Below are 16077 nucleotides of genomic sequence, written 5' to 3'. Positions count from 1 at the left end.
TATAAACATATATATAATAATATGCATTGTTTCAGGAAAAATTATATATATGTAAATATAAATACATTCCGTTTTTTTTATTTTATTATATTTGACTTTTTTAAGTATATTATAAATTTGTGTGTATAACGCTATTTATGTGCACTCAATTTTGTCTTAATGCGTTTTTTGGTGCTTTCTGATATTTTTTAATATTTTCTGATATTTTCTGATATTTTATGATATTTTTGATGTTTTTGTTTTATCATTTTTTTGTAATTATTCTTTCTTTAAATTAACTAAACGTTTAACCGATTTGTAAAATTCTATAATTTAGAGACATTGTGGTTTTTTAGTTTCGATACATTTTCATTGGTAAAGCCAAAATGAACAAATTGTACCTTTTTTATTTTACTAATTTTTTCATACAAATATATTAATTTGTTGATTTGGTACTTAAAAAATCACACATCAGAGAAAAATTTAATGTAAAAATTTCTTCATAATCCCCAAATTATTTAATTACATTTTTATATATTTCAAGACAATTTATTAAAAAATATATATACGAGTTATGATAAATTAACTCCCCCCAAAAAAATACGTAAATATGAACATTTTATGGAAGCCATTTTTATACAACATAATCAATTAAATCCTTTTTCTTATTTCGATAGCAATATTATGAATATTATATTTATTGTTTTTTTAAGCCAAATTAAAAAAAAAAAAAAAAGTTGGTATATTATGCATGCAAAAAAAATAAAAAGGTGAATTTTTTCTGAACATGTAAGGTATTTTTCTTACTGTGTAAGATATTTTTCTTACTATGTAGACAATTTTCTGACCATGGAAGAAGTTTCTGAGCAAGTAGCTTTTTTTTTTATACCTTTTTAATATATTATATTAACATTTTTATAATTTCATTTTAATTTATCACTGGAGTTGTAAATTTTTTTTGTCAATGAAAAATTTAAATTACAGCGTTTATATTTCTGTCTATTTTTTGTGTAAAAAATTTAAGGAAACGTAGTTATTTAATTTTATTTTTTAAGAACAATTGTAGAGAGTTATATTTAAAACACATTTTTAACAATTACGAAAAGAGAAAAAATAAAATTCGAAAAAATTAAAATTCGAAAAAGATAAGATTCGAAAATATTTAAAACCACATATTTTTATATACACATCAAAAGGTATTACTACATATTATAGTGTACCATATTGATTTATTTTTTATTATTTTTATTATTTTTATTATTTTTTATTATTTTTTTTATTTTTTTTATTTTTTTTAAGTTTATTACAATGTATTACAAACAATATTACACATATGATACGATATATACCCCAATATATTATCCAGGATATGTATTATATGAAACCCCACGTTCAAAAGATCCATGTTGTAATTTAACTGAAGCATTATGTGATTGTGTAACTCTTACAATAACATCAATTGCTTCAATTTTTTTATGTTCAGCTGATTTGTTAATAAAAAGTTGTGAGGGAAGATGATAATATTTCTGTTGATATTTTGAACATTATAAGAAACCAAATGGGGAGATAAATAAATTAATAATTTACATCCATTCCAAGGATCTTGAAGAATAATTGAATAAAAGGACCATCATAATAGATCAGAATTAAAAATGCCAAATTAGCAAAAAAAGGAATAATTTAAATTTTCAGAATTTCCATTTAGACAAAAAAAAAATGTTAATAATTTTTTTTAAGATAAATATACAACTTATTTTTTTTTTTTGACTCTCTTCTTTTTTTATGTCTTCATTTGATTGTAAATAACCATTGCCGTATTACTACTTCATTCGTCTTTTTATCATTTTTTTTTTTTTTATAAATTTAAAACTAATGCAAATATTTTAAATTCGTATATTTTTTTAAGAAAATATAAAATGGAATTATTCCTTATTTATGAAAACGATTATAAGGACATTAATAATATGTCTATATATTTGTCTTTTTCGATAATTAAAAATAAATAAATAAATAAATAAAATTTATAAAAATTTATAAAAATTTATAACTTCATTATATATATCGATATATATTTGAAATGTCATCAAAAAATTGTAGCGCCTTTTAGGATAGTTGGCAATTATGTATAAAAAATAGTAGCTTATTTTATATTTGATAAAAAGAGATATAAATTAATATATTTTAAAATGAATAAAAAATAGAGATATTTTTTTAAAAAAAGTACATAATTTTTTTATTCAATTTGTCTTTTTTTTTTTTTTTATGCGATATTACTTAAGCGGATAAATAAAAATATATGGAGAAATTTTTTAGGAGAAAATATTGCTAATATGCATAATTGGTCCTATCGATTTACAGAATTATAGGGAACCTTTTACTCTGGTCATGTCTGTTTTATTTTATATCCTTATTTGATAAGCGCATGTTAATATTTTTACAATTCTTATTTTTATAATTTTTACAATTTTTATAATTTGTTGGTTTATTTTTTGTGTGCAATTTGGGCATTTAGCTAGTATTCCATAGAACAACAATTTAGGGATGAATGTATTTTTACATTTTTAGAAAAAGCATATAAGGATAAAAATGTGAATAGCCAAATAAAATACGGGAAGGAATACGCGAAGAAATACGCGAAGAAATAAAATGATTTTTACTTTGCCAACTATGGGCTGTCTACTGCTCTGGTAAAGCCAATATATCGAGCTAAAACTAACGAACATAGTAATATTTTTATTATGTGTGCATGTGAATTTGTTTGTTAAGTGGATGGTCATATATAATAGATATAACAGTAATGAATAAAAAATGTTTTGTGAATTTATAACAAATGGAAAGGTGGGTAATAACTTGTTTGGGGGTCTATTAAAAGAAAATGAAAATAAAAATAAAAATGAAAATAAAAATAAAGAAATATGTATTCCAAATAAAAAGTTAGGAAGTTTTTCAGTATCTAATTTAGATCTATATAAAAATATTTTCAAACATAACATAATAGACGAATATGAATCAGATATAGAAGATAGTAATTTACATTACAATTATATTTATAAAACAAGATATAGTCGAGAAAATGAAGATAATATAAAAATAGATGAATATACATTAAAGAGAGCTATGATCTCAAACAATGACAAAAATTATAATAATTGGAATAGTAATTTTTTTAGAAATTTAAACAATTTAGATTATATTAAAAAGGGACGAAACCATAAAAAGATGGGTTTTAAAAAAAGTGAAATTATGTATTCTCCAAAAAATATCTTAAATAATAACTATCTCAATGATAATTCAAATTTTGAGGAAAATATTTTATTTGAAAATGAATATAAATATATATATAACCATGAAAAAAATAAAAATATGTGTATAGATAACCCAATAACAACTTATTCTTTTATGTATCCATCACATATTTTTTATAATGATAAAAATGAAAAAAGAAAAATATGTAGTAAGCCATATAAAGTTTTAAGTGCCCCAAAATTAGAAGACAATTTTTATTTGAATTTATTAGATTGGTCAAAAAGGAATATGATTGCAGTTGGGTTAAATGATAAATTATATATGTGGAATAGTTATACATGTAAAAAATATGAATTATTTGATTTAAGCATATTAAATAAAAAAAGAAAAAATGAAAAAAAAAAAAAAAAAAATGATATTAAAAAAAATATAACATCATTAAAATGGAATATATTTGGTAATTATTTGGCGGTTGGGTTATCAAACGGTGCAGTAGAAATATGGGATATTGAAAAGGGTATTAAAATAAGAAAATATAAAAATCATAAATTAAGAGTTGGTTCATTATGTTGGTATTATAATATATTAACAACAGGCAGTCGAGATAACACAATAATAAATTGTGATGTACGAACTAAAGATAGTAATTATATAAAATATGAAAAGCATACATCCGAAGTTTGTGGATTACAATGGAATTATAATGGTAAATTGTTAGCATCAGGAAGTAATGATAATTCTATATATTTATGGGATCATAATAAAAATAATTCAATTTTTCATTTTACAAAACATAAAGCTGCTGTTAAAGCTATTTCATGGTGTCCACATGATCATAATTTATTAACAACTGGTGGAGGGTCAGCTGATAAAAAAATATATTTTTGGAATGTTAACAATGGAGAATGTATAAATAGTATAAATACTAATTCTCAAGTTTCAAATATTTTATGGTCTAAAAATACGAAAGAATTTATATCAACACATAGTTACACACATAGCCAAATTATTATATGGAATTATCCTAACTTAAATAAAATCTCAGCCTTAACAGATCATAAATTAAGAGTATTATATGCAGCATTAAGTCCTGATGGAACTTCTCTTGTTTCTGGATCTCCAGATGAAACAATAAGATTATGGAATGTTTTTCCAAAAAACAATGATAACAATTTACCTTTACTTTTTCCCTTTGAAAATTGTTATGAAATAATCAGATAATTTTTCTTTAGTAAATATGTCCATTCCACAAATTATACATAAATATACATTTTTATGATATATGCCTGAACAGTTCATGCAAAAAAAAAAAGTTTTGGCTAGTTTGTTCATATTATTATGCAAAAAAAAAAATGTGTGTGAGAAAAGAAAATATTTTATGATATATTCCAGGATGTTTAATATGAAGAATAAAAATATATTATTCTAATCATAAATTTTCGAAGCATCCCCAAAACTTAGACATATTATAAGATTATTATATTTTTTTATAAGAAAAATTCTTAAAATTTTGATAAATATATATTTTGTAAAAATTAATATTTATATGTATAACACTTAATCATATAAAATGGCTGTAATGCTTATATTGTGCTTGAAAATCTTTAATGTGATGAAAATTGTTCATTCAACGGATGTGAAGCTAATTAGCATGCCTCTATATATAACTACCTCAAAATGGAAGGGTGAGGGTTTCGGATGATAAATATAGATGGAATTATGTATATACATATATGCACACATTATTACAAAGTGAAATGTTGTTCAGGAAATGTACTTTAAAAAATTATAAAAATATTAATAATTAAAGAAGTAATAACAAATGGTTAATAAATAAAAGGTGATAAATTTATGTGAGATTGGGATTATCAATGATATATTGTATTATTTTCGTCTTATATTATATGATTAAATATATGAGCAGATATGAAAAGATGAGGGTTTAATAAGATTAGCATGTTTTTTTATATATAAGATTATTGTTATAAAATAGTTTATTATTATTTTTATAATTTATATGATTTGGAATATTACCTTTTATTACTTCATTATTAATATCAGTATTTATTCGTCTATATTTTGAACTTTTATTATAATTTAATGGTGAAATATTTATACATTTATGATAATTATCTATATAAGGATCATATTCTTTATAAGAATTATTATTTATATTATTTTTCAATTTTTCGAAATTATTACATAAATCATATTTGGAATATACATTATCAAAATATTTTATATAATTTATATGACCAATATTATTTTCATTTTGTGGTTTTTCTACTAAACTATCATCACTAAATGAATAATAAGTATCACTTTGTATTGCTCTATTTTTATTACTAACATATTTTTCGGTTCCACTACTACATATGCTACTTGCATAACTATTATTATTTATTTGTATATTTTTTAAATTTGGAATAAAATTATTTGATCTCTTCCTTTTCATTTTAAAATTATTATGGTCGTTAGAATAAAAAATATCATTGTTCGATTTTTTGTTTATTAATGGTTTTATAAAATTATTATGGTCGTTAGAATAAAAAATACCGTTGTTCGATTTTTTGCTTATTAATGGTTTTATAAAATTATTATGGTCGTTAGAATAAAAAATACCGTTGTTCGATTTTTTGCTTATTAATGGTTTTATAAAATTATTATGGTCGTTAGAATAAAAAATACCGTTGTTCGATTTTTTGCTTATTAATGGTTTTTTTTTTTTATATTTATTTATATTTTTTAATGTTTTATTAAGTTTTTTTATTTGTAAATCCATATTTATATAAACATCGGAAATGTTGTCTTTACTCATAAATTTATCATAATTAAAATATTCAGATTCGTTTATTTGTTTAATATTATCATTTTCTTTTTCATATTTTTCCTTAAATATATTTTCTTCTTTATTTACATTTAGTGGTATGTCTTTTCCATGTTTTTCCATATCATCTTCATCTGTTTTAAAATTATCTTTATAAAAAAAATTGTTTTTTTTAAACTTTTTTTTAGAATCCTCAAAAGGTATATTAAGTTCATTTATATTATTATTTTTTGATTCCATTTGTTTATTAATTTTATTTTCTTCTTCATTCTGATTTGTTGTATTATCATTACTTTTATTTATTTTTAGATTTAATGTATTGATTTTTTTGTGTATAAAATCGTTCGATATATTGTCTATATGTTTATCTTTCTGGGTTTTTTTTTCTTTTTCTATATGATCATCATTTATGACTTGTTTTTCTTCATTCGGTATATGTGCAGTTAACTTTTCTTTAGGATATACATCTACATTATTAGTTTGAAAAAAACAATTTTTATAAGATATATTTTCATTAAAATTGCAAGATATATTAAAAAAGGAACTAAAATGAATATAGCCCGTTATTATATCATTATAATTTGTATCGTAATTATTACTATAATTATTATAAGTAGATGTTGTCTTAATATTTGGTCTGGAAATGCTATTTTTTATTTCATGTTCAGATGAAAAAGTAGTGTCTTCTTCCATTTCATCAAAACTAGAATTATAGTCATCACTAGAATTGCTATTATCTGATATATAATATATACATGATGTTATTTCATTATTGTTTGAATATTCTGATAATTGTTCATAAGAAAATTCTTCAAAGTTTTCAGTTTCGTAACAATTTTGATCATCACATAAAGTGTCTTTTTTTTTATAAGTATTTTCATGTAAACTTATTTGGTTCATTTCTTTTTTGATGTTATATATTTTTTTTTTGTTTCTTTTTAAGATATTTGTAATTATATCTCCAAAATATATAATAACATTTTCCTTAAAATTTTTTGTGGAAAATAAACATAATAAATTTAAATCAGAACAAAACTTAATTATATTTTTTAATTCATTAAGTGGTAAAGACATACTATGATCTTCAAATTTTTTGTTTTTGAAAAAGTATATTGTTTTATTTAATGGGATACTAATTTTTTTATTATTATAAAAAAATTGTTCTTTTTTAACTTTTTCTTTATTTAAACTGAAATCTGATGTTTCTAATGCACTTATAATAAATGAGTTATCGGTGCTTTTTAAAAATATATTTCTTTCATTTGATAAATCTTTTAGATTAAGGAGAAAAAGTGTTGGTTCTATTTGTATAAGAGATTCATTTTTATACATATAACTTTTTAATGGGCTATTGTAAGATCGTATTTTTATTACTGCACTACAATATGTGTTATATCTTTTAAATTTTATTCCTATTTCTAAACTAGTATTTTCTTTATTAAATTTTAAAATTAATTTAGAAACATTTAAACTTGTTGTGATTTCATTATTATTACTTGAGTTCTTTTTTTGAATTTTTTTATAATTATTAGAAATTTCTTCATTATTATTATTACTACTTTTGTTCTGATTGTGTGCATAATTTCCTTGACTTTTTAATCCCTTAACTATCTGATTACTAAATATACAATTATAGAAATCTTTTGAATTTACAGTCCCAGTTACTACCATTTGGCCATCATAATTTACATTGCTTAATTTAAAAAATTGTTTATCAATAGTTATTATTAAATGGTTGCTTATATTATTCGTTCCACTCAATTCTAGTTTATTTATTGTTAATCGAAAATTTATATTTTCAGAAATGGATGCAAATAATTTTAATATTTTTTCAAATATTTCTATATATGGTGTCTTTATTACTAATTCCATCCCGACCAATATAACATTATATTATATATGTGGATATGTATACATACACACATATGCTTTTTGTATAAACAATATTGCGATTTTCTTTTCGTTTTTTAATATACGAAAAAGTATAAAAAATAAAAAAAGGAAAAAAAATAAAACTTTCGGAACATATTATTGTGTATCATGATCCAACTCTTCGTATTTGCCTCCATTTATTCATAATGCATAATAAATAAATATGTATTCCGCTTTGTTGTTGTGTTTTGTTTCAACAAATAGCTATTTTTAATCTGACGTGGCTTTATGTAGAACAATGTTTTTCTGTATTTTTGTTTTTGTGGGATACGAAAAAATGAATAAAATGAATAAACCAAATAAAATAAAAAGTTGTATCGTAATATTATTTTTTTGTTTATTTACAAAATAGGAATACACATTAAAGAAAAATAATAAAGTAATAAATAAAGTAATAAATAAAGTAATAAATAAAGTAATAAATAAAGTAATAAATAAAATAATAAATAAAGTAATAAAATGCAAACACACACATAATAAAATGCCTTAACATATCAGTATTTAAAAATAGTGCATAAACAACTTTTTTTTTCATTCTATAAATATGTTATTTTTTCTTTCATGTTCATAATATTTGCTACGAATATTTTTTTTCCTCCGTAATTTTATTAACAAGTCATGCAAAAATAATAAAAAATAATAATATAGCTAAAAGATAGTAAAAAAGCTGTAAAAAAAAAAAAAAAAATCAAATTTAAAAATATAAAATATAAAATATAAAAGAAACATCCAATAAAGGAATATGAAATAACAAATAAATTACATAAATATATAGCATCGAGTGAATGGATGGCTTAAACATGGAAATATAAAATGACCTTACAGCATACTTTTAGGAAAACCTTTGTGAAATGCAAATTGGGGAGAATCTGGAGGCGAGCTTATAACAGTAATGTCACAAGCTTAGTAAACCACAAAGAGATAGAAGTATATAAATATTCGTGTTTAGTACCTTATAAAAATGATAATATTTTGCCATTCGAAGATAATATATATGAGGATAGATATAGTCATGTTTTTAATGAGAATAATGTAGAGATTGAATCGAATTTAGTATATTTATATAAATTATTAATAAATAGTCGAAGTATCGAACAAATTCGATTACAAATACATAATTCCTTTTGTGCATATGAAAAAAATTTTATAAATGATGTGAAAAATATAAATTGGTCGTTGTATATTCCTTTTAGTAATATTTATATCGAGCCACAAATAGCTATAATAAGTATTAAATCTAGGCTATATCATACATGTATGTTAAAAAATATTATATTAAATGTTATTAAAAGACAACAACAGATATATATAGAAAAGAATGGTGACCAAAATATATTTTTAAAAAAAAAAAAAATAAATCCTTATAAGTTACCGCCATTAAAAATAAATGTGTTATTTAAATATAATGAATTGAGTATATATATAAATTTAAGTAACGATTTAAATAAACGAATATATGAAGTATATAAAAGTAAACATTCATTAAAAGGTACAATAGTAGCATCAGGTGCATTTAAAATAAATATTGCTAAATATATAAATCCGATAAAAAAGTTATATATTATTGACCCATTTTGTAATGATGGTACATTACTTATTGAACTTATCAGTATTTTATTATCAATACCTAATGGGTCGCCAAGTATTAATTATCCTATTTTAACATTCCCAATGCACTCTCCGTCTTGTTTTTATAGTGTGTTAAATGAAATAAATATAAATAAAAATGATAATTTAAATAAAGTATATTTTTTAGGAATAGATGAAAATAAAAATTCCATAAGACAAGCAAATGAAAATATGAAAAAGATGATTGAAACAATGCCAATTAGTATTAATGAAGAAAAAAATAACAAACATAGTGCATTATCATTTATTAAATGGGAATTATGTGATGAAAAGGAAAGTGATGATAACAAAATAATGGATAAACCAAATGAAAAGGGTTTTAAAAAAGGAGGAATATCATCTCCGATTAATTTAAGTCTAATTAATGGTCAAGAGTTGGAGAAAATATTTAAAAACGATGATTATGATGAAGATAATAATGATAATGATAATAATAATAATAAGGAGAATTTCCGTAATACCTTTTTAATGAAAAATATAAAATTTTGTTTTTTAAATATTCAAAAAATAAATAGTATAAGTGAAAATTGTATTTTAATTACAAACATATCAAATCAAGAAAAAAAAAAAATTATGAAATTTGAAAAGCTACTTTTGCGATCCGACATTTTAAATGCCTATGTTTTTGCTCCTGAACAATATAAAGAAAAAACACAAATAAAATTTAAAATTATTCTCCGATTTATTTCGAATGGGAAAAATATAATTTTACTCCAACTTTTTAATAAGCCACGAAAAAACATTTATGACGACATGGACGATTTGAGCGATTGCTAGCGAGCACAGCATCTCTCATTTTGTGCTATATTTTGTGTTATATTTTGTCTTACATTGTCTTACATTTTACGTCTTACATTGTTTTATGTTTTACGTTTTACGCTTTACGTTTTACGTTTTACGTTTCACGTCTTGCGCTTTACGCTTGTTGGGCCCACGGCGTTGTAAAAGCCTCGCAATGCTTGGAGATGAATTTGTTTGGTAACGAAATATTTTTATCAAAAGTGCACCACTTTAGGTGTTTAAGCACAAAAAAATAAAAAAAATAATAAAAAAAAAAATAATAAAAAAAAAATAATAAAATGAAAAAAAACAGAAAAAAACAGAACAAACAGAGCAGCATTGCCAATGTCAAAAAATTGAGAACTAATCTATTACTCCCAATATATCATAAACAATATTTTTTATATTTTCATCACAAAATGTTTTATTTTCCCATTGATTTTTAATGTCTAATAATTTGTCTTTATAAAAATTTAGCATAGACTCTAATTCGATTTTTCTTTTATTTTCTATGAAAAAATATGTGCCATATATATACACATGTTGATAAATATACACATGTTGATAAATATACACATGTTGATAAATATACACATGTTGATAAATATACACATGTTGATATATATTGTGTTAAAAATGGTAGGAATATATAACTGGCTTTTGCTTATACCTAAAAGTATTTTACTATCTATATATTCGATATGCATATCTTTAAGTTCTTTTTTTATTTCCTGAATAAAAAAAATGCATATATAGTTTGTAGAGGACATGTTATTTTCGTAAAAAATGTAGGAAATAATATTTAACCCAAAAATGGGCAACCAAAAAAATAAAAGTATATACTAACCTCTGTTTGTTTAACAATATTATTGAAATTATTTTTATATGTTTGTTTATAATTTTGGCAATAAGTATAATATTCATTAAGCTATCAAAATAGATAAATAAATAGATAAATAAATAGATAGATAAATAAATAGATAAATAAATATGAGGGGTTAAAACCAGTGTATATAAATGTGTGCAAACGAAGAAGTACAAGCATAAATCTATTTTTTATTTTTTATTTTTTATTTTTTTATTTTTTATTTTTTTATTTTTTATTTTTTATTTTTTTTTTTTTTTTTTTTTACTTCCTTTTCTTTATCTCTTATTTCAGTTTCTAAACATTTGATCGTAAGGCTTTCTTCTGCCTTGTAGATTTGCTCTTGTTCTTTGAAAAAAGCTTCAATAGTACTATTATATGAAATGTAAAAAAATAGAGCGAATTAAAATGTATATAGATATGCACACATAAATAAATAAATATATATATATATATATATATATATATATATATGCGTAATGACAGTTGAATGAATTATTGTGCTTTTTTTTTGTTGTTTAAAATAAGAATATTTTGATGATAAGTTTTATTTAACCTTTTAACATCATTTTTATTTAAATTTTGTTTTTTATTATTTTTTGGGGAAGGTAAGACTTGTTTTTTTTTTGTTTCCATTAGATTTAGGATAATTTTATTCACATCGTTTTCTTTAAGTATTTCAGACTGCATGTTTATAAAATTGGAACGAACAAAATGTAACAAATAAAACAAAATTAGAAATTATGACAAAATATAGAAATAAGAAAATAATTATTATAATAATAGTTTGGAAAAAGACGATTAAAAAGGGTACCACATATATATATATACATATACATATACTTTTTTTTTTTTTTTTTTTTTTTTTTTTTTTTTTTAAGAATAAAAATGTTAAATTGGAATATTTACATGTTAACCCAAAGCGACCCTTAAATTTTGACGAAATACCAACTCTTATTTTACATTTAATATTTTTTTATGATTTTTATATAAATATTAATTTTACGCAACATTAAAAAATGCTAAGATTATTATCATCATCATTTTTATGTAACCTATTGCAATGTTTGTATATCTACATTTTTCGGAGGAACTTTGTAAAAAATAAAAAATAAAAAAAAGGGAAAAAATAAAAAATAAAAAAGGGAAAAGCAAAAAAATAAAAAAACAAAAAAACAAAAAAAATGCATACGCCATGATTCTACATATGCATTATATATAATGTATTACTGTATTGCTATATTGCTATTTGCTATATTCTATATTGCCATATTCTATATTGCCATATTGCTATACATTTTATGATAAGATAAAAGATGATAGGTATGTTATACATTATACCCTTTTCAATGAAATAAAAATCTTTATATAAATAGTTTAGGATGTTTTAAAATAACAACATATAAAATATGTTTACGGTTTTATAGCACTAAATTATAATCCTGGCGAATATTAAATATTGTTATGTTATAGTAATATATATAATATTTATAATTTCTTCGAAATATTATTATATAATTCTAAAATATATAATATTTTTTTACATGATTTTGTTTTTAAATAAAATAGTATAACTTAATTTAGCTATTTTTTTAATCCACATTTAAGTTGAATATATATATATATGCCTATACAATTGTTATAATGTTTATAAATTTATTTAAAATTAATAATATTGGTTAGTTTTGAAAACATCACAACAAAATAATTATTTTTTTGTTTTTATTTATATTTTAAATCATAGAAAATATACACATATATAACCAATTAATACATGTATATGTTTATTTTACATTTAAAACTTATAGTATATTTATTTTTATGTATAAAATATTTATCCCTTTTTAATTCTCATGTATAAATATTATTGATTTTGATAATTTGTTTGCCAAATTCATAGTAAAAAAAAAAAAAAAATCCAAAAAAATCCAAAAAAAAATCCAAAAATAAATCCTATATATATATATGTATATGCATTGTATATGCATAAGAAAGCAATACATTAATTTGAAAGTGGATAAATATGATATATAGGGTTTGTGGGTTTTAATAAAATTTGTGAGATTGAGAATTATTTTTTTTCTTTTATATATTTTTATAGTGAATAAAAAAAAAAAAGAGCAAAATTTGATAATAGGTGGCTATTTATGCACACATATTTTGGTTATTTTATATTTTACACACACATAAATAAGATTAAGTTTTTTTTTTTTTTTTTGTAATAAGTTTTATTCAGAATGAATTCGAGAAGTAACATGTTCCAGATATTAAGGCACGAGGACAAAATAAAAAAAAAAAGCAAACAAATTAAAGAAGACCAAGAAAAAAAAGAAAAGGGCAAGGAAAATGAGAAAAAGGAGGTGGCTAACTTTTCCTTTGACGTAAGTTGAAAATGGAAAAATAAAAAATAAAAATAGAAAAATGAAAAATAAAAAATAGAAAAAGAGAAAAAGAGGGAACTGCGCAAAGCGGCACCCAAACGATGTGCACGCGCAGTGTCCCAGTATGTTCGTAGTGGCGATGCAGTGGCGATGTTGTATGTTCGTAGTGACGATGTTGTATGTTCGTAGTGACGATGTTGTATGTTCGTAGTGACGACGTTGTATGTTCGTAGTGACGATGCTGTATGTTCGTAGTGACGATGTTGTATGCTCGTAGTGTGTAATTCCGATGTTGTATGTATGTATGCATGTAGTGCTAGCGTAAATTTAAATGGCTGACCCCTTCCCATTGCAGATAAGTAAATATACCTCGTGGGCAGATATGGTTGATGAGTATGATGAGTTTTTTTATGAAGTTGATAAATTAAAGGAACAAGGTGGAAATGGAATAAATAAAAATCAGGAAAAAAAAAAAAAAAAAAAAAAAAAAAAAGTTATCGAAGAAAGTGATGAATATAGTAGTAGTGATTCTGATGACTCAGAAGAAATCGAAAATGAAGAAAATAATTTAAATTCAAATAAAATGAATATAAATGGAAAAAAGATTAATAATACTCCTAATAAAAATAAGCCTAATTTACCAGAAAAAAAGAAAAAAAAAAAAAAAGAAAAAGGAAAGTTTGACAATATATTATTAGAATTCGCACAAAGTAATAACATAAATATAAATCCTGAAAGCGAAAAACGGAATGAAAAACAGAACGAAAAACAGAGCGAAAAACAGAATGAAAAACGGAGCGAAAATGAACCTACAGACTCCCCAATGGGTAAAGACAGAAATGGCAATGATCAGAAATGTGATGATAATGAAAATGTTAATAAATTGAAAAAAAAAAAAAAAAAAAATAAAAAAGGTAACGGAAATATAAATGACGATGATAAAGATGAAAATAAAAAAGGTAACGGAAATATAAATGATGATGATAAAGAGAAATCTGCAAATAGTCAAAATATGTCCCAAATTAAGCAGGTTGATTCGTGTGATATAAATAATAAGAATGAAGATGATGTAAAGGTGAGCTATAGAAAATAACAAAAATAACAAAAATAATAATAATTGGATAATTAGCTATATTTGCATGTTATACATGTATATATTTATGTACACGTGCATGTGTGTGTGCCTGAGCATATGCGACTAATTGCTGTTAATATTTTATAGGAAATCGGAGTTAGTGAAAAAATAAAATTATTAATGAATAAAATTCAAAATAAAAAAAAAAAAAAAGGAGGTAAAGTTGATGATATTATAGCTATTGTTGAAAAGGAAGAAAATTTAAAAAAAAAACAACAAGACAAATTAAAACAAAAAGAAAAACAGAAATTAAAATTATTACAAAAATCGATGCAATAAAATGAGCAACCCTTTTACTATTATAAATCTTTGAATAAGAAAAATTATAATTTTGTCCTTTATCATGTATGCATATGCATATGTATACGCATGCATATGTATACGCTTCGGTATTGTAGCAAAATTCTATTTTTATAAGCGTTTTGTTAGTATATATAATAATTTTCATGCATTTTCCATTTCAATCATATACAATGTAAAAATATGTATGTGTGTACAGACATATATTTTGTATTTTTATATACGCAATGTAAATATATAATATACATTTATTATTAACTTTTTTTTGTCCCTAAATTATTTTGCTATATTTTTCCATATTTTACTACATTTTTACCATATTTTATTTTACTACATTTTTCCATATTTTACCATATTGTATATATTTTATTTTACTACATTTTATTTTTCCTATTTGAATATAAGGATATAATTCATACATGCTTACAAATTTAGACAGTTTGTTGTGGTATTTATTTATATATTAGCCATTAGCTGTTTAGTTAATTTATATTTTTACACAACTATTTTTTACATATCTTTTATTCGGTTTCTTGTATTATTGCAAGTAAAATTTGAAACATGGGCGGAAATATAATATTCAAATTTTATACGTGAAAAATGGCGGGAAAAATTGTGGGAAAATAAAAATGATGAAAAAAAATTGTGGAAAAATTGTGGAAAAATTGTGGAAAAATTGTGGAAAAATGGTAATACACACATTGCATATTTACATAATTATCTATTTTTTGAGAAACATTAAAAGGTGATAATAGTGCAAAATAATAAAATTGTCAAGGTTTATAATAAAAAGGAATTAAATACAAAATTGTCGTATTTTCCTCTTGTATTTTCTTCGTATTTTCCTCTTGTATTTTCCTCTTTTTGTATTCTTCTATTTATTCTAGAATTGTATTTTACCCATTTTATACGCTTAACATTTTTTTTTAATTTAATTTTTTAGTTTAATTTTTTTTAATTTTTAGTTTAATTTTTTTAATTTTTAGTTTAATTTTTTTTAATA

At 21.8% G+C, this 16077-nt stretch overlaps 6 protein-coding genes across 6 annotated transcripts; 4 read left to right on the top strand and 2 right to left on the bottom strand.

Annotated features, from left to right (window-relative positions):
• Positions 1-1287: 1287 nt before the first annotated feature.
• Positions 1288-1497, top strand: PY17X_0511800 (conserved Plasmodium protein, unknown function; the record flags this gene model as incomplete). The annotated part of the gene is made up of 1 exon (XM_022955217.1): positions 1288-1497. The coding sequence occupies one exon, from the start codon at positions 1288-1290 to the stop codon at positions 1495-1497; it is 210 nt and encodes a 69-aa protein (XP_022811672.1).
• A 1290-nt stretch (positions 1498-2787) lies between these two features.
• Positions 2788-4446, top strand: PY17X_0511700 (uncharacterized protein; the record flags this gene model as incomplete). Its single annotated transcript, XM_723306.2, has 1 exon — positions 2788-4446. One exon carries the CDS (start codon positions 2788-2790, stop codon positions 4444-4446), a length of 1659 nt encoding a protein of 552 aa, XP_728399.2.
• Positions 4447-5176: 730 nt separating this feature from the next.
• Positions 5177-7924, bottom strand: PY17X_0511600 (conserved Plasmodium protein, unknown function; the record flags this gene model as incomplete). Its single annotated transcript, XM_723305.3, has 1 exon — positions 5177-7924. The coding sequence occupies one exon, from the start codon at positions 7922-7924 to the stop codon at positions 5177-5179; it is 2748 nt and encodes a 915-aa protein (XP_728398.3).
• An 873-nt stretch (positions 7925-8797) lies between these two features.
• On the top strand, positions 8798-10390 carry PY17X_0511500 (conserved protein, unknown function; the record flags this gene model as incomplete). Its single annotated transcript, XM_022955216.1, has 1 exon — positions 8798-10390. One exon carries the CDS (start codon positions 8798-8800, stop codon positions 10388-10390), a length of 1593 nt encoding a protein of 530 aa, XP_022811671.1.
• A 366-nt stretch (positions 10391-10756) lies between these two features.
• On the bottom strand, positions 10757-11948 carry PY17X_0511400 (conserved Plasmodium protein, unknown function; the record flags this gene model as incomplete). Its single annotated transcript, XM_022955214.1, has 5 exons — positions 10757-10902; positions 11064-11124; positions 11241-11321; positions 11527-11629; positions 11815-11948. The coding sequence occupies 5 exons, from the start codon at positions 11946-11948 to the stop codon at positions 10757-10759; spliced, it is 525 nt and encodes a 174-aa protein (XP_022811670.1).
• Positions 11949-13495: 1547 nt separating this feature from the next.
• PY17X_0511300 (conserved Plasmodium protein, unknown function) lies at positions 13496-15053 on the top strand (the record flags this gene model as incomplete). The annotated part of the gene is made up of 3 exons (XM_022955213.2): positions 13496-13639; positions 13995-14714; positions 14862-15053. The coding sequence occupies 3 exons, from the start codon at positions 13496-13498 to the stop codon at positions 15051-15053; spliced, it is 1056 nt and encodes a 351-aa protein (XP_022811669.2).
• Positions 15054-16077: the final 1024 nt, after the last annotated feature.

Source organism: Plasmodium yoelii, assembly GCF_900002385.2.
Source record: "Plasmodium yoelii strain 17X genome assembly, chromosome: 5".
NCBI classification, from domain to species: Eukaryota; Apicomplexa; class Aconoidasida; order Haemosporida; family Plasmodiidae; genus Plasmodium; species Plasmodium yoelii.
This window is presented reverse-complemented; position numbering and strand designations above follow the sequence as displayed.